This window comes from Salvelinus alpinus, chromosome 10 (genome assembly GCF_045679555.1).
Source record: "Salvelinus alpinus chromosome 10, SLU_Salpinus.1, whole genome shotgun sequence".
Classification (NCBI taxonomy): Eukaryota; Metazoa; Chordata; class Actinopteri; order Salmoniformes; family Salmonidae; genus Salvelinus; species Salvelinus alpinus.
The window spans coordinates 28,615,351-28,634,225 of record NC_092095.1 but is presented as its reverse complement, the minus strand read 5'-3'; the positions used below and the strand labels follow the sequence as shown (position 1 = coordinate 28,634,225).

The 18,875-nt window shown below is 44.3% G+C and overlaps 1 protein-coding gene across 1 annotated transcript in view; it reads right to left on the bottom strand.

The window, feature by feature from the left end:
* The window catches only part of prex2 (phosphatidylinositol-3,4,5-trisphosphate-dependent Rac exchange factor 2), a 246,130-nt gene that overhangs the window by 33,916 nt on the left and 193,339 nt on the right, over window positions 1-18,875 (bottom strand). Inside the window, exons 37-39 of the mRNA XM_071328774.1 lie at window positions 8,877-8,943; window positions 8,415-8,605; window positions 487-589 (exon numbers count right to left, since the gene is read on the bottom strand). Coding sequence (XP_071184875.1) covers window positions 487-589; window positions 8,415-8,605; window positions 8,877-8,943 — 361 coding nt within the window. The remainder of the gene's footprint in view (window positions 1-486; window positions 590-8,414; window positions 8,606-8,876; window positions 8,944-18,875) is intronic.

Below are 18,875 nucleotides of genomic sequence, written 5' to 3'. Positions count from 1 at the left end.
AGGGTTTAGGGTTAAGGTTAGTATTAGGTTTAGGAGATAGGGTAGTTTTAGGGTTAGATTTGGGGGTTAAGGTTAGGGGAAGGGTTAGAGTTAGGTTTAGGGGTTAGGGAAAATAGGATTTTGAATGGGACTGAATTTTGCACCCCCACAAGGTTAGTTGTAGAAGACTGTGTGTGTGTGTGTGTGTGTGTGTGTGTGTGTGTGTGTGTGTGTGTGTGTGTGTGTGTGTGTGTGTGTGTGTGTGTGTGTGTGTGTGTGTGCGTGCGTGCGTGCGTGCGTGCGTGCGTGCGTGCGTGCGTGCGTGCGTGCGTGCGTGCGTGCGTGCGTGCGTGCGTGCGTGCGTGCGTGCGTGCGTGCGTGCGTGCGTGCGTGCGTGCGTGCGTGCGTGCGTGCGTGCGTGCGTGCGTGCGTGCGTGCGTGCGTGCGTGCGTGCGTGCGTGCGTGCGTGCGTGTGTGTGTGTGTGTGTGGTGCCGTCAGCTCCATACCTGTTTCCTCATGACGTCAGTAGCCTGCATGATGCATCGTGGGGGAAGGCCGTGGCTACGAGCCAATAGGATTGCCTGTTCCAGGGTCACACTCAGGGTACAGCTGTAGAGGGTACAGAGGTCAGAGGTAAGTGCTTTGGACAGAACACGAGGACAAGTACATTAGAGTGTCTAGTTTGAGAAACAGATTCCTCACAAGTCCTCAACTGACAGCTTCATTAAATAGTACCCGCAAAACACCAGTCTCAACATCAACAGTGAACAGGCGACTCCGGGATGCTGGCCTTCTAGGCAGAGTTCTTCTGTCCAGTGTCTGTGTTTTTTTGCCCATCTTAATCTTTTCTTTTCACTGGCCAGTCTGAGATATGGCTTTTTCTTTGTAACCCAGCCTAGAAGGTCAGCATCCCGGAGTCGCCTCTTCACTGTTGACGTTGAGACTGGTGTTTTGCGGGTACTATTTCCTGAAGCTGCCAGTTGAGGACTTGTGAGGCATCTGTTTCTCAAACTTGTGAGGCATCTGTTTCTCAAACACTCTAATGTACTTGTCCTCTTGCACAGTTGTGCACCGGGGCCTCCCACTCCTCTTTCTATTCTGGTTAGAGCCAGTTTGCGCTGTTCTGTGAAAGTAGTAGAACACAGCGTTGTATGAGATCTTCAGTTTCTTGGCATTTTCTCGCATGGAATAGCCTTCATTTCTCAGAAGAATATACTGACTAGTTTCAGAAGAAAGTTATTTGTTTCTGGCCATTTTGAGCCTGTAATCAAACCCACAAATGCTGATGCTCCAGATACTCAACTAGTCTAAAGGCCAGTTTTATTCCTTCTTTAATCAGAACAACTGTTTTCAGCTGTGCTAACATAATTGCAAAAGGGTTTCTAATGATCAATTAGCCTTTTCAAATGATAAACTTGGATTAGCTAACACAATGTGCCATTGGAACACAGGAGTGATGGTTGCTGACAATGGGCCTCTGTATGCCTATGTAGATATTCCATAAAAAATAAGCCGTTTCCAGCTACAATAGTCATTTACAACATTAACAATGTCTACACTGTATTTCTGATCAATTTGATGTTATTTTAATGGACAAAAAATTTGCTTTTCTTTCAAAAACAAGCACATTTCTAAGTGACGGTAGTGTATATTTTATCCATTTTAGAATAAGGCTGTAAAGTAACAAAATGTGAAAAAAGTTCAGGGGTCTGAATACTTTCCCGAATGCACTGTACATAATTCTCAAACATCCTCCCATCCCACAGCATGTCTTCCATTGGTGGGTAAGGAACGCTGAGTTACCATTATTGACAACAAAGCGGTAAAGTTGTTTTCCCTACTAGGACAAAATCCCCCTATCAATTGCCAGTACAATCTAATTATATGAATCTCGCTTTGCTCTTTTTGACACTCATTATCATCATATTTCTCTGCCTTTGCCTCAGCCTATCAACTAAATATAGTTAAAGCCATTACTGACAACACTGCTATAAAGTACTTTTCCCCTACCAGTACAAAATAGTGATTCATCTGTTATTGTAGCTGTGTCATCATCATATTTGTCTGCCTTAGCATATAGGTCTACTGATGTATACATCTAATAGTCATTATAATGTCACTCACAGCTCACTAACAACTAGGATAATAATGAATCCTTTCTTTTGATTTAAAATAACTGTGAGTGAGTGAGTGAGTGAGTGAGTGAGTGAGTGAGTGAGTGAATGAGTGAGTGAGTGAGTGAGTGAGTGAGTGAGTGAGTGGGTGAGAGTGAGAGATGGGAAGGAATGTAAACATCCTTATGTTCAATTTTAAAGCTTAAACACCTTCATTGAGAGAATTGATACATTCCATCCCTGTGAGGCAGCTAGCTGACTCCAAGCACACAGTAGGGTGTCCCAAATGACCACCCTTTGCCTGTATTGTGTACTGCCTTTGACCAGAGCCCTATGGGCCCTGATCAAAACAAGCAAACTATATAGGGGATATGGTGCCATTTGAGACAAAACCCTAGTGTCCTCAGACACACACTCTCACTGAAGATGAGGTGTGATGTGTGTGAGGTGTATTCTGAGTTTCGGATTGATTCACAAGTTACAGTAAGTAACCCTTTCAAAACACACACCACCCTAGTGTACAGTATACATCCAGCGGCAGATGTCAAGGCCACTAGGGAACCCCTCTACGACAACAAGCAACACAGCCCCATCGATCGACAACCCTTTTACAGACAATTTAACAGTCTAAACTCTCTCATAGCGCCAGCCTGCATTCCTGTAAGAGTACATTGGTGAAAACGATAGATCATTGGAGTTTGATGTTTCTCTACATTTCACTAGTTGCTGTCAAAGACGCGATGACAAACTGTCAACCAACCGTCTCTCTCTAGTGTTCAATTCTTCTTAATTCAATACAATATTTATCACCATACTTTCCTGGGACATGAGTTGGACATGAGTTTGACCAACTAGGGTTACTACACCATCAGGCGGAGCCAAAAGTCCTGTTGAGCTTCAGTTCCACTAACTGCTTTGGACTGGTGTCAGCTTTCTAGAACATGGCTGAGTAGGTGTGCTGCTGCCAAAGACGTGAGGATAAACTATCCTCCCATCTTGTCTCATGTTCGTGTGGTACATTTATCCACCAGCCAGAACGAACACTTCACTTTAACCGCATTTACAGCAGTTAACTATAGAACAACGTGGCGAGGGACTAAGCCAGCGGTCATACCATGAATCCCTACCAACCACCTAAAGCTTGTCTAATTACCTGGTGCCACAACCCACAAGGAGTTGTTCAGCCACCATTTTGGTCTTGCCACGACCAGGCTCATGAGGCTGAGGTGTGTGTGTGCGTGTGCGTGTGTGTGTGCACGCATGCGTGTGTGTGTGTGTGTGTGTGTGCGCACGTGCGCGTGTGTGTGTGCGCGCGTGTGATGCTGACAGAGTCCCTGTTCATTTGGGCTGGTGTCACTGCAACAGCTGATTTATAGCCATCTGCTTTATGCCGTTGCTTTCAACCCACAGCCAATTTACAAGCTCCATTCGCCTAGCCCTGGGCCCATACAGATAAACCAGGGAAGAGAGGGGGAGAGAGGGAATGAAAATGCTACCAAGAGACACGGAAATAGAAAGAGAGGGAAATAGACACGGAGAGAGAGCGAGAGAGCGAGAGAGCGAGAGAGCGAGAGAGAGCGAGAGAGAGAGAGAGAAAAGGAGATGTACTTTGCCATCTCAGCTTTGATGTGTGACATGCGATGATGAAAGTGTATGTAGCAGTGTGTGAGATGTTTACGGTTGCATTTTATTTGCAGAAACTCTGCCTTTTACTCCCGGTAAAGGTTACATGACGGATAAGCAACAACAATGAACAATGGTCATTGGTCATCTCTGAAACATCTTTGAGTGCCCGTCAGTCGATGATAATCCTACTGTAAAGAGATGACTGAAAATCGACTAAATGTGACTAACTTCCTGGCTCCAGCAGTCTAAGGTAGATATGTAAGTTGAACTGTATGGAAACGTCGCTCAGATAAATAGTAGTAATTCCATTCAAAGCATCTGGGAATGAGAATCTGCCTGTCCCCTCTTTTTGTTCTTCCCCCTCTTCTCAATCAGTCCATCGTCATTTTTAAGATACTCTCTTCGTAGTCTTTCTGGAACAGTGTGAGCTCACACCTCCTGCTCCCCCTATCTAAAGGGTTTTGTGGGGTGACTTGAGAGACAGAAGAGAGAGAGAGAGCGAGAGAGAGAGACTAAAAGAGAGAGAAAGAGAGGGAGAGAGAAAGAAAGAGAAACAGAGGAGCGGAGGCAGCACATTGTAGAGAAAGAGAGAAACAGAGGCAGCACATTGTAGAGAAAGAGAGAAACAGAGGAGCAGAGGCAGCACATTGTAGAGAAAGAGACAAACAGAGGAGCAGAGGCAGCACATTGTAGAGAAAGAGAGAAACAGAGGAGCAGAGGCAGCACATTGTAGAGAAAGAGAGAAACAGAGGAGCAGAGGCAGCACATTGTAGAGAAAGAGAGAAACAGAGGAGCAGAGGCAGCACATTGTAGAGAAAGAGAGAAACAGAGGAGCGGAGGCAGCACATTGTAGAGAAAGAGAGAAACAGAGGAGCAGAGGCAGCACATTGTAGAGAAAGAGAGAAACAGAGGAGCAGAGGCAGCACATTGTAGAGAAAGAGAGAAACAGAGGAGCGGAGGCAGCACATTGTAGAGAAAGAGAGAAACAGAGGAGCAGAGGCAGCACATTGTAGAGAAAGAGAGAAACAGAGGAGCAGAGGCAGCACATTGTAGAGAAAGAGAGAAACAGAGGAGCGGAGGCAGCACATTGTAGAGAAAGAGAGAGACAGAGGAGCAGAGGCAGCACATTGTAGAGAAAGAGAGAGACAGAGGAGCAGAGGCAGCACATTGTAGAGAAAGAGAGAAACAGAGGAGCGGAGGCAGCACATTGTAAACTGCTGAGCCCCTGAATATCACACTGCTGCTGCTTTCACTGTTATTAAACCTCACTGCTACCTCGCCCATCAGGCCAACTAATCACATCAATAGAGCAACCTGTGTGTGTGTGTGTGTGTGTGTGTGTGTGTGTGTGTGTGTGTGTGTGTGTGTGTGTGTGTGTGTGTGTGTGTGTGTGTGTGTGTGTGTGTGTGTGTGTGTGTGTGTGTGTGTGTGTGTGTGTGTGTGTGTGTGTGTGTGTGTGCGTGTGTGTGTGTGTGTGTGTGCGTGCAAGTGCGCACGAGCTGCCTGCCTGCCTCTCTGATAGTGCAGTTTCCATTACATTACTAATCTATTGGCCTGGCTTCATAGTGTTTCATAAATACCATCCTGCTATTTCCTTATTTCTACCCTTCTGGAATCCATTAAGATTTCACACAGTCAGATTCCCAAATGGCACCCTATTCCCTATTTAGAGCACTACTTTTGACTAGAGCCCTACAAAAGTCATACAATATATAGGGAATAGGGTGCCATTTGGGATTACTGCGTTTGTCAGATTTGGAATTGTTTCCAGAAAAAAAAACATGTTATTAAGCTGTATCCTGTACTGCGTCAGAGTTTGATGAATATTTGATTATGGAAGAATTGTTCCATAAACAGTGTTTTGATTAATATGAAGTTAGAGCAGAGTGGTTCTGTACGTAGAAAAACACTCAGATGGTTCTAGAAAAGAACAGGCTGTGGAAGAAAAACATGGTACCGGGAACCAGGAACCCGTTCTATAGAACCCTCTAGATGGAATAGCATTTAGGGCGGGAAAACAGGCCGACAAATAACCCTAGAATTGACCTGCCTTGTCACGCTACACTTAGCCTGCCTGTATGGGTGACTTGTGGCCAGTTAGTGGTGCTCGAACACACACATCCTCGTGTACGCATCTGAACGCACGGACATGCGCTCGCACGCACGCACACACACACACACACACACACACACACACACACACACACACACACACACACACACACACACACACACACACACACACACACACACACACACACACACACACACACACACACACACACACACACACACACACACACACACACACACACACACACGGCTGTGAGTTAATAAAGGAGCAGCAGTCACTAGTCTGACGGGGGCTTTCTATTAGAGCTCAGCCAGCCGGGCAGCTCACTCCACAACACTTTATCACACTGTCATTCACACCACCACACGCAAGTGTGTGTGTGTGTGTGTGTGTGTGTGTGTGTGTGTGTGTGTGTGTGTGTGTGTGTGTGTGTGTGTGTGTGTGTGTGTGTGTGTGTGTGTGTGTGTGTGTGGAATAGAGACTGACAGAGAGAGAGACTGACAGAGGGAGAGAGAGCGAGGGAGAGAGAGCGAGAGACGGCAAGAGAGAGGAAGAGGGCGAGAAAGAGATAAAAATATGAAAGAGAGAATGAAGCAGCAGCGGGGATCAGGGGTGACAAACGATCAGGATATTTCCGTCCCACAGGATGATGAATCGAGACAAGATCTGGCAGGTGAAAGATGGAACCTTATATAGGTAGCGTCCCAAATTACACCCTATTCCTTATGAAGTGCACTACTTTTTGACCAGGGTTCTGGTCAGAAGCAGTGCATGATATAGGGTTGCTATTCGGAACGCAGACATGGAATGTAATAAGAATGGAAGTAATTGACCTGTCGTTGACTTCCCGTCTAAAAAGTGCTATATTCACTTAAAAAGGCACTAACCATCTCTTTAAGGAACAATGAAAGCCATTACTAAGAGTATCCGCTTCATAACTAATGCAGAGGAAGGTATATTAATAGCAAGTTCTACACTGTGTTCCAAATGGCAGCCATTTGTCTGTATAGCACACTACTTTTGACCTGGTTCCATAAGGCTCTGGTCAAAAGTTGTGCACTATATAGAGAATGGGGTGCCATTTGGGATTCAGACCTATTAATGAGTACATTCAATGTGGTAATGGAGACGCCATAGAAATGTAGGGGGGATATAGAAGGCTGGATGGAGACAAATAGAGAGAACATAGTGTGTGTGTGTGTGTGTGTGTGTGTGTGTGTGTGTGTGTGTGTGTGTGTGTGTGTGTGTGTGTGTGTGTGTGTGTGTGTGTGTGTGTGTGTGTGTGTGTGTGTGTGTGTGTGTGTGTGTGTGTGTGTGTGTGTGTGTGTGTGTGTGTGAGGAAAGCCAAGCCTGCTAAATAACTGTCAGAGATTGACAGAATGTGGAGATATAGAGAGGAAGAAAGAAGAGAGGGAGGGAGAGAAATGGGGGACAATGTGAGAGGAGCGGTGACAATGGGAGAAGGGACAAGTCACTCTCTCTCTCGATGGAAAGTGTTACCACATACATTGCCAAAGCAAACATATAGACAGATATAATTTAAATAATGATGAAGCAGATAGATAACTGGTTGGTCATTCCACTGGCTGTCCCTACGGGTGTGTCAGGAAGCGACATATTTTGCAGCTAATATGCCACAATGAGGTTTTTCGATATTGGATTTTCTCCTTTTCTGTCTTTGTTTAAAAATCTTTGTATTCGTTTTTAAATTTGGGGGAAGAAAATTGTCTTTATAGTTCTGGCAATGTAGGAAAAAATGCAGCTATGTCTCGACCCCTCTCTGGGCCAGGTTCTATGGCCATGCTGTGCTCACTGAGTATGTACTGTACATAGTCAGTGTTTTTCTCCATTTTCGACCAGTCATAGTGGTCAGATATTTGGCTGTAAGCAGACTAGCATTGAAGTTAAATTTGTCTTTCCAATACGTGATAGATTTTTTTCTTTGCTTTGTGATAATTTGGTTGGTTGTCCTGAGGCTTTGTTGGCTTGGTAGTGGTTAGCGAACTTAGTCTCAGGACCAGCTGGCTGAGGGGACTCTTCTCTATGGTCACATATTGGTATTTAAGGTTACAACCCTGCCCTAACCCGGACCCTAGCGTCGCCCTAACCCGCACTACAGAGGGTAGTGCGTATGGCCCAGTACATCACTGGGGCCAAGCTTCCTGCCATCCAGGACCTCTATACCAGGTGGTGTCAGAGGAAGGCCCTAAAAATTGTCAAAGACTCAGAGTGCATAAGAGGAGATTACCGTGAGTCAACGGTCATGTGGAATTTTACTGCGATCATGACTCACAACTGCTGGTGACGCAGCCCGAAGTGGGGGGGTCACTTGTTTTTAAATTATTCTAACATTTGGTGGCTCTTATTTAGATATTAATCAGAAGAGGGAATTGGCCTAATTCTGCTCTGCATGCGATGTTTGGGATTTTTCTCTGTAGCCTGAGGATGCTCTTACAGAAATCCGCATGCTGGGTTTCCATTGGGGGTTTGTCCCATTTGTCAAATTCTTGCTTTGTAAGCACACCGCACACTTTACTGCCATAAAGTGCAATTGGTTCTAATATTAATTTGAATATTTTCAGCCAGATCCCCTCTCTCTCTCTCTCTCTCTGTCACTCACCGGTGCACGCCGCTGTTGCACATGACGATGTGTGTGGCTCCGAGGCGAGAGCAGAGTTCTGATGCCACGGTAAGCAGGCCGACTCCTGACGCCCCACAGGCTGTATACTGGCAGGCTGCCGTGCGACGGGAGGAGATAAAACTCTCCATCAGCCGATACAACTCCTCCAGAGCATTCAGAGGACGCATCAACTGGGGGAGAGGGAGAGGAGAAGGAGAGGTAGGAGAAAGGGACGGAGGGTTAATACCGTAGGACTACTGTATCAGGCCCTGCGGTAGACTAGCATCCTGTCCATGGGGTATACTTGTACACCAAGCTGCCTCGCGCTACAGAAACAGGACCATTGTGCCATGGATCATTCCGGCTTGGACAAGGCTACTTGCTATGACTGCATAACGTGAGTATCAGACCATGACTCCACTGTAACTAACCTATGAAGATGGTGTTTCCGGATCCTCTTACCTTGTCTATGAGGGCAGCTTTAGGTGTGGAGCTGGGGGGAAGGTTGGACTTATCCAGGTAGAAAGCCCTGTAGAGAGGAACACAGGAAGGTTAGACAATGCTGCTCCCTAGCATGACAATGGTTTTAGCTAATGATAAACAATGTTTAACGGACTATTCATGAGGTTAGGGTAAGCCCTCCACACTATGGCACCCATAGTTCAGCAACACAGTAGCCCTACGCGTTATGCCACATCCTTTGCACCAATTTATTTGACCTTTATTTGACCAATAGGTCAGACTCAGTAGCAGCAGATCAGACCGGCCCAGGCCCTGCTCTGCAAAGCAGGGAAAATAGGGCAGCAGTCCATCAAGTGTTTGTTTTGGAGCTGGGTGGTGTGGTACATCAAATCCTCTGACTAACCCAGTCCAAGCTCCAGATCCTAGCTCAGCAGATACACAAACTAAGTATGTGTCCCGAATGGCACTCTATTCCCTATATAGTGCACTAGTTTTGACCAGGGCTCTATGTAGGGTGCCATTTGTGACGCAGACTGAGCATCTCATCTGGGCTTCATTCCTTCATTCATTCAATGAGCGGGAGGGTGTAGTTTCATAGTGTGCGGGAGGGTGTAGTTTCATAGTGTGGCCACTGGAGGCAGTACTAGCCTGGTCTCTCTATTCTATGGAGATGGCTGGCTGGAGAATGGACGATGTGTGTGAGGCTAATGGTGCTGGCTCAGCAGTACGTAAAATCAGTCACAGTCAGTCAACCCCCTCTTATTATACCAAGTGTGTGTGTGTGTGTGTGTGTGTGTGTGTGTGTGTGTGTGTGTGTGTGTGTGTGTGTGTGTGTGTGTGTGTGTGTGTGTGTGTGTGTGTGTGTGTGTGTGTGTGTGTGTGTGTGTGTGTATGTGTGTATGTGTGTGTGTGTGTGTGTCTTATCATATTGTGCCAAATATGCCTCAAGCTATGAATCAAGGCAGGAACTACAACTATCTACAACCATCACAGCCTCAAGCATTGGAGAGACACGCACACACACACACACACGCACACACACACACACACACACACACACACCACACAGAATGATATGCATCTGCCTGTGGCCATTAGCCTCCTATCCTGCATCTAAGAATCTTCAGTTGGCGATATGCGATATCCTCTCTGCTAGCCAAAGTATTGTTATTCATATACCGGATAGAGACATATCCCTGCAGATTCCTATTGACATGTTTCCTAGTGTTTAGGCTTGAGGGTAAACAGAAAAGTGTAATGCCAGGGATATTGTTCATACTGCTGACAATAAAAGCTAATCCATTAATGTTCAGTTTAGTCTGCCCAGTACATGTATGAGTCCCAACTATTCCCTATTTAGTGCACTACTTTAGACCAGGGTCCATTGGGAATAGGGTATCATTTGGGATTGCAGACAGACTGCCTTGACGTTTATTATCACAATGATATTTTTGCCTGACACATTAAAACAGTTATGGTTCAGGATTTAATAACGCTGTAAATCAGTACTGGCAGGGTGGGGAGATCAAGTTTATTCTACAAACACAAACCAGGGTTTCCGTTAGGAAAAGTTGGCGCTGGACAAGTGACCGGGAATATTTTTATTTATCGGACATTTAAGCTATTTACCAATCATCGATATGCATTGGGTACGTAACCCATTAGGCTGTCCGTCCACCCTCGCAGCCAGCGCCTTCCATAAACGACGGATATTGGCTAAATGAGCCACATTTACGTGTCCTTAAAAACAGCCTATAACTAATTACAAAAACACTATTTCCATCTGTAGCGTATGCAAAACTTTAGAGCATATTTCTCCCCATGATTTTTACTTTCCTAAAACAAATATTGTCCACCACACTGTTCAGCTATTAGAGATATGAGCACTAAATGCATCAGGGCACTGCATAGGCCTATTGGCTTAGGTGTCCACTGTATTAGGTATATTCATTTTTGGGGGTCAAAAAATGTAAAAGGAAGAGAAGCTTAGCCCCAGAGAGAGAGATAAGAGATATGCCGGTGGCTTGCTACGACACGACATGCATTTCAGATAGGCTACTGCGTCTGCTTTAGAGATATAGGAGTACAGAAGGAGGCTAATTCGTACATTTTTAATTTGAATATTTTTTTAAAAGATAAGCATTTTATTGTTAGATTATAGGAGTAACTGCAGGCCTATGAACTAGGCCAAAAACATTCAACTGTTGGAGTCAGTCGGAGCGCCTCTGCACACTGCCTCGTATCATAGGCCTGCAGTATAATAGGCTAATAGCCACACCACACCGAACCTTCAAAAAGTTTCTAAACTTTATTAGGGTAATATCAAAAGTAAATCAAGCCATTGTTTATAGAGAAAGTACGAGCAGGATATTATATTCCGTAAAACCCAACATTATAGTTGGAACTTAATTTGGCCAAAGAAATGGCTCAACGGAATTAAACAAAACACTTGCAAACTGGTTTAAACCTTCACAGCTTATATTGCAGTAATTACCAAGAAAGGCTAGTGCCTACCGTACCTAACAAAGTAATGACTAATTATATTTATTTTACAACAGGCACACAATTAAAAAGACAAATCAAACTTAATTTAGCCAATGAAAATGTCTCAACAGAAAAAAAAAAAAACGTTTTGCATATGTAGCCCTTTCTTGTCGTCAAATGTCCTAGTGGCCTCAGTGGTGGAATGTTATTCATATTTTAAATCTTTTTTCTTTTTTTACGCAGAAAATCCAGTGTTTCTATATCAATCGGTTTTGTTATATTTCAGTCTTCTGTGATGTACTGTATATAAAGTGTAATATTGGGATGCAAATACAAAATTGAATACATTTCAACGTACATTATATCTGACATGATACAGGTGTCTTATTTTTGTTAAGCCCATAACCATGTGTGTGAGGTGTATACTTTTGTTTCAAAGTAGATTTGTTTAAGACTATCAAGAAACACTCTGTGTGACCCTGATTGAGCCCACTGCAGTAACAGGTTTTAAAGAACTGGCTTGGATTAATAAATAGCCCTACAATAATATACAATAATAATAATAATAATAATACGTGTAAAACAAATGACTATAAATACAAAAAAGTCTATTAAAGTTCCAAAATTGCATCCTACCTGAACAGCGAGTTGCACATTACTCAATAGAAAAATTGAGTAGGCCTATCATCTTATAAAGTAATTCACAGTGCTTTATTAAAAATTATAAACTTGGCTGAAAGCAGTGGTATATGAGACCGTATACCACGGGTATGACAAAACATTTATTTTTACTAATTAGGTTGGTAACCAGTTTATAATAGCAATAAGGCACCTCTGGGGTTTGTGGTATATGGCCAATATACCACGGCTAATGGCTGTATCCAGGCACTCCGCGTTGCATTGTGATAAAGAACAGCCCTTAGCCATGCTATATTGGCCATATACCACACTCCCTCGAGGCGTATTGCTTAAGTGTAAAAGTCTACTGAGATGGTATTGAAGAAATAAGTTGTTTCATTTTGTGATTCTAAATATTTTAATATGCAACCTAATTCAGTGATTGTCATGCATTGTGGGTAGACACTTATGCTAGAGTGGTTATATTTCACTTTTAAAATAGAGCACCAGAATTTTTTTATATTTTTGTTGTTCAATAGAGATTCATTTTCCTGCATCTTTACATGCTCTAATATCATAGGCTAATTTATTTGGGGCTAATTCACCACATGAGTAAGTGGAAACTCAAAACAGATCACCATGACTCATAGTAGCCCTGTACTAATCTAAAATGACATTTAATGTCCTATGTTGAAGTTGTAGCCTACCGCCCAATGAGGCCTATGCACTCGCAATGGCCAATCCGCATTTCACAGGCTCCGTATCTCAAAGCCATATCAAATATCTTTGTGAAATTGTTGCTACTGAACTCATAATTGAGAGTTAAGAAATAAAAAAGTACTGTATACCTACAGGAAGCCGAGAACATCTTCTCTCCATCTGTGACAACAGGATAGCTTCCTTGCAATCAGAATATTTATCTTTCTCCCTAGGCCAACGCTCCTCTCTCGCTCTCTCCTCAGCAGCAGGGCAGCCCTGGATAATTTGGCAGGCTACAATTGTATTTATCGGCCAAAAGCCGTCAATTACCGGCAAACGGAAGCCCTGGCACACAACACAGTTACATCATCGGCACCATAGCATTATCCTTTAACTTGCAGTCTCCCAAAGCTAAATGACTATGAGGGGAGTTTACTATTGGTTCAGGCAGAGTTAACGGTCCATGTAATTGGTTCAACACTGGCTTATCATTCACAAAATGCTTGAGATAGCGCAGGAGTTATGCTGAGCTTTCGGCTAGAAACGTTATTCACTTCAATCCCCCCCATCTCACCCTCCATAAACCCTTTGCAAGCACATATAATGGCTTAGGGTCCATAACGAACATTAATCATTTAAAAGGGTTGCCGGGTGGTTCTCTGCAAATTCCTATTTGCTAAATATGAGTTTTTCTCATTCAGACTGTTGTTTGCACTTGGTAACTATAGTGTGTGTGTGTGTGTGTGTGTGTGTGTGTGTGTGTGTGTGTGTGTGTGTGTGTGTGTGTGTGTGTGTGTGTGTGTGTGTGTGTGTGTGTGTGTGTGTGTGTGTGTGTGAGCGCGTGTGCATGCGCAAAGAGATGTGTGCGGACAAACAAAAAGGCTGGAGTGCATCAAAGCCAGTATCCTCCTTACATTATCCAAGGCGCGATGACAAAAAAAAAAAAACTTTAATCTTGCTCCATAAATACTTTGACTTCATATTGTAGGCATTAAAACTATGTTTTACTAGCATAAAACAAAATGAAATTCAACAAGACAATAACACTCAAAAGTTACCCCATAAAAGTTCTAAATATAGGCCCTGCTACAGGCCTGCTATGCACCTTACCATTTAGTCCCTACACCACAACCCATTCACACTCCAATATCTCTCTTTCTGCCCAATAACATTTTATCACACAAAACTCGTCTGCCCAAATGGCATCCTATTCCCTGCATAGTTCACAACTTTTGACCAGGAACCCATAGGGAATATGGTGCCATTTGGGATGAACCCTCTGTCTCAACGCTGCTGCTTACACTTTTCTGTTAAAGCAAAAAAAAATAACATCCTTGTAGATGCATTTTGCCAAGCCAAGGTCATATTACCCACTGATTATACCATAGACAAACATACTGCCCACCATGAAGAGAGAGGAGCCTGGAGGTCCTTGTCTGCGTCCCAAATGGCACCCTATTCCCGATTATTTTGGGAATAGGGTGCCATTTGGGACCTAATCCTTGATGACTAACTAATAATAAGGGCAAACTTTAGGTCAGGATGATATCCTTTGGGTGTTTTGGTAAGTGAAGCCAATTTAAAGGGACATAATTTGGTCAACGGATGGCAATTGGGTGGTTGGGAAAAACCCTATTTTGGGAATTGGAAATTATAGTCAGCCCACACATGCAGTACTGTAACTATATACACATGTTGGTACAAGGGGATACCCATATAATCACATATCACATTATAGGATCTCCGTGGGGTTACTGGTATGGTTGATGTATATGAGATTGTAAAACACGAGGAGCCCTGACATCACAGTTTCCTTTCCCACTGACGCTGGTGACACCCTCGCAGTTTAATCCACGCTCCTTTGCTCAATTCTGAACCCTTACGCGGAGAATGAATGAGTCTGTGTGTGTGTGAGTGTGATAGTGTACGTGTGTGAGAACATAGAGGCCAGGAACAGCCCGCCTCCTTGCAGTCTGGGCAACAGCTTAACCTCCCAGAACACTACGGAACCCTCTAGAGGAATTCTAGAATGACAAAAGACTCGTAAGTTTCCCACAAGGAATTCCATCCACATTCTAACCAGTTCCAACATTCAGAGGGGGAAGCATTGGGATTAACAATGCCCTGTGTTCACTCTTGGGCCCTTCCCATTCCACCAGGTGGAAACAAAAGGAAAAGCCTTAGTAGCCATCTGTGTGTGAACTGTACAGGAGTTCTATGGGTCTACTTCATCTTGTTTGGTGATTTCCCAGGGTTGCTTCTCGGTCTACATCCCAAATGACACCCTATTCCCAACATAGTGTACTACTTTTGACCATAGCACATAGGGAATAGGGGGCCATTTTGGACACACACTTTGTGTGTGTGTGTATAAGAGGCTATTGGAGTCCTAGGGGAACTGTAGTGGGGCAGCAGGCTCAGTGTTAAAGCCTCCTCTGTAATAACTAATGGGGTACTTTTCCCACCACATACATTTTTACACAGGGCCTTAATAGAGGATTTGGACGGCAGCCAAGGATGCCCTATGGCTTCCAGCCCAGCTCATTTGACTGAGGCCTTCCTCCAAGGAGATTTAACTCTGTATGCATCCCATATAGCATCCTATTCCCTATGTAGTGCACTATATAGGGCAGTGCTTGTCCAGGACAATAAAAATGCCTACCATTGGGGGTACTTGAGGACTGGAGTTGGGAAATACTGATATAGGGAATAGGGTGCCATTTGGGACACAGCCACTTTGTTTCATCTTCTCCTAACAAAAGGAAAATACTCCAGGCTCTTTCCCAGGCAGGCCACGCTCATTACAATCAGTAGGAACGGACTGTGTGTGTGTGTGTGTTTGAGGGGTTCTAAGGCACATATGTTTTCTGCGTTTCAGACAAAGCTAGCGTGGGAATCTGAATAGTGGCGTGCAGTCTACTGAGGCACATCAATGAAACAGAGCTGAAACAGTGAGTCCAGAAACCCTGAGAGTAACATTACCATGCTTAAAGTAACTGCCCAGGGAAAATATCCCCTTTAAAAGCTCATAATCTTTTAACTCATACCCAAATAATGTAAACGCTTCCTATACTTGTATTTGTGGCCAAAGCATATATGTGAGAAAAATACACTTCAAAAAGCCCAAGTGAAACGTGTATTTCAAACAGACCGTTTCAAAAATGCTTATTACTTTCTCAGAGGATGAAGTCATGTTTGTGGCCGAGTTTTCTCATTGACTGAGCTGGCCAATCAGCTGTTGACTTGTCATTAATATTTTTATTGACCAGTATACGCCCACATCATTCTGTTATTGGGGTACGCCCACACCATACAAACACAGAAACGCTTTAGGTTATGACCGTAACCCCGGTTCTCGGATAGTACGAGTGAGGTATTTCCCTCTTACTCTATAAAATGGTCCACGCAGTGTCTCCGAGTCAAAACAAGCAACATCTCTTCCTAGCTCATGCGAGGAGGGTGTTCTGGTGAAATACCTCACTCAGACTATCAGAGAACCGGAGTTAAGGTCATAACCTAAAGTTCTCTTTCAAGGATTCGTTTCGGTATTTCACTTATGGGATATTCTGACTCCCGTATTGCCAGACGAGCTTATCCTGACGACCGACTGCCCTGTGCGACACTATCACACAAAATGGGCCCTGCCCCTCAGAAGATCCTACACGTAATACAGTATGCATCAGAGTTGGTGCAGTGATATCCAGTCTACTGTATAAAAAACTTTGCCAATGTATGAAGCCCATACAAATATCTTGGCTAGATAGGCCCTTAAATAAAGGCCAGGACGTAGCCATGCCTCTAGTGAAATGAGCCCAAAGACCAGCAGGAGACCGGAGTCCCTTACTTGTATAGGCCAAAGTGATAGCCCCCACTATTATCCAGTGAGAAAGGAGTTGTTTAGTGAGCACTTTACCCACGTGAGGTTTGGGCCCAGGAAACAAACAGCTGATCACGTTTTCTAAACCCCTTAGTCCTGTCCATGTACACTGCATTCAGAAAGTATTCAGACCCCTCGACTATTTCCACATTTTATTACGTTACAGCCTTATTCAAATGTTTTATTGTTTTATTTTAAATCATTATCAATCTACACACAATACCCCATGATGACAAAGCAAAACAGGTAATGTTTTGGTAAAAAAATACAAAAAAAACTGCAATATCACATTTACATAAGTTCAGACCCTTTACTCAGTACTTTGTTGAAGCACCTTAGGCAACGATTACAGCCTAGTCTCTTCTTGGGTATGACGCGACAAGCTTGGCACACCTGTATTTGCGGAGTTTCTCCCATTCTTCTCTGCAGATCCTCTCACCTCTGTCAGGTTGGATGTGGAAAGCAAAACAGGTAATGTTTTGGTAAAAAAACATTACCTGTTTTGCTGCACAACTATTTTCAGGTCTCGCTAGAGATGTTTGATCGGGTTCCAGTCCGGGCTCTGGCTGGGCCACTCAAACCACTCCTGCGTTGTCTTGTCTGTGTGCTTAGGGTCGATGTCCTGTCGGAAGGTGAACCTTCGCCCCAGTCTGAGGTCCTGAGTGCTTTGGAGTAGGTTTTCATCAAGGATCTCTCTGTACATCTTTCCCCCGATCCTGACTAGTCTCCCAGTCCATGCCGCTGAAAAACATCCCCCCAGCATGATACTGCCACCACCATGCTTCACCGTAGGGATGGTGCCAGGTTTCCTCCAGACGTGACACTTGGCATTCAGGCCAAAGAGTTCAATCTCGGTTTCATCAGACCAGAGAATCTTGTTTCTCATGGTCAGAGTACTTTAGGTGCCCTTTGGCAAACTCCAAGCGGGCTGTCATGTGCCTTTTACTGAGGAGTGGCTTACGTCTGGCCACTCTACCATAAAGGCCTGATCAGTGAAGTGCTGCTGGAAGGTTCTCCCATCTCCACAGACGAACTCTGGAGCTCTGTCAGAGTGACCATTGGTTTCTTGGTCACCTCCCTGACCCAGCCCCTTCTACCCCGATTGCTCAGTTTGGCCGGGGGGCCAGCTCTAGAAAGAGTCTTGGTGGTTCCTAACTTCTTGCATTTAATAATGATGGTGGTCACTGTGTTCTTGGAGACCTTCAATGCTGCAGAATTGTTTTGGTACCCTCCCCCAGACCTGTGCCTCAACACAATCCTGTCTCAGAGCTCTACAGACAAGTTGCTCTGACATGCACTGTCAACCGTGGGAGCTTATGTAGACAGGTGTGTGCCTTTCCAAATCATGTCCAATCAATTGAATTGACCACAGGTGGACTCCAATCAAGATGTAGAAACATCAAGGATGATCATGGTAAGCAGGATGCACCTGAGCTCAATTTCAAGTCTCATAGCAAAGTGTCTGAAAACGTACGTAAGTAAGTTATTCCTGCTCTTAGTTTTTGTTATAAATGTGCAAATCATTTTGGGGTATTGTGTGTAGATTGATGAGGGGGGGAAAACTATTTAATCCATTTTAGAATAAGACTGTAACGTAACAAAATGTGGGAGAAGTCAAGGGGTCTGAATACTTTCCGAATGCACTGTATTTGGCCTGGCGAAGGAGTCTTATGTGCTGACTAAATGGAAACTGATAATTCTGAGTTTGTTACTCCACTGGTCTCGGGAAGACATTACGAGTCCTTACTGTCCGAGACCGAGTCAAGACCGAATACAAAAGTATTCAACACCGAGACAAGACCAAGACACTCAATATGGGGCCTCGAGACCAGACTCGAGACAGAGACCGGTCCCGAGTACTGCAACACTGCCAGCTAGTGCTAACCGTTGCTGCATGAATCCCCGTGGGGATATCCATTGCCTCTAATGACCCATCGGGAACATCAGCCCCCATGTTAGAGTTTGTTGACTCAGGTTAGGTTGGCATGCTAGCCTGCAACGGAGACAGGAGGGGGAGGCTAAAGCTTCCTCAGCATGTTGCACCCCAATGCAAGCAGAACAACGAGTGGTGTCATTGGCGGATATCTTGTTTCCACAGGAGCAGAGTCATGCCGGGAGCTTCTCCTCGTTTGGAGTGGGAGATGCTTTTGTCGTCATAGCTGGGATGTTATGTTTTAAGTCATCAGAAAAACTATCGTGGTAGGCTAGTCAGGTAGCTAGCGGTTAGTGGGTTATTTCTGACGTTGGCAGTCTGTGTAATGGCCGGATACCGTTTCCGAAAAAGACAGATAGAAAAGATAGCTTGGTGTAGCTAGTAAACA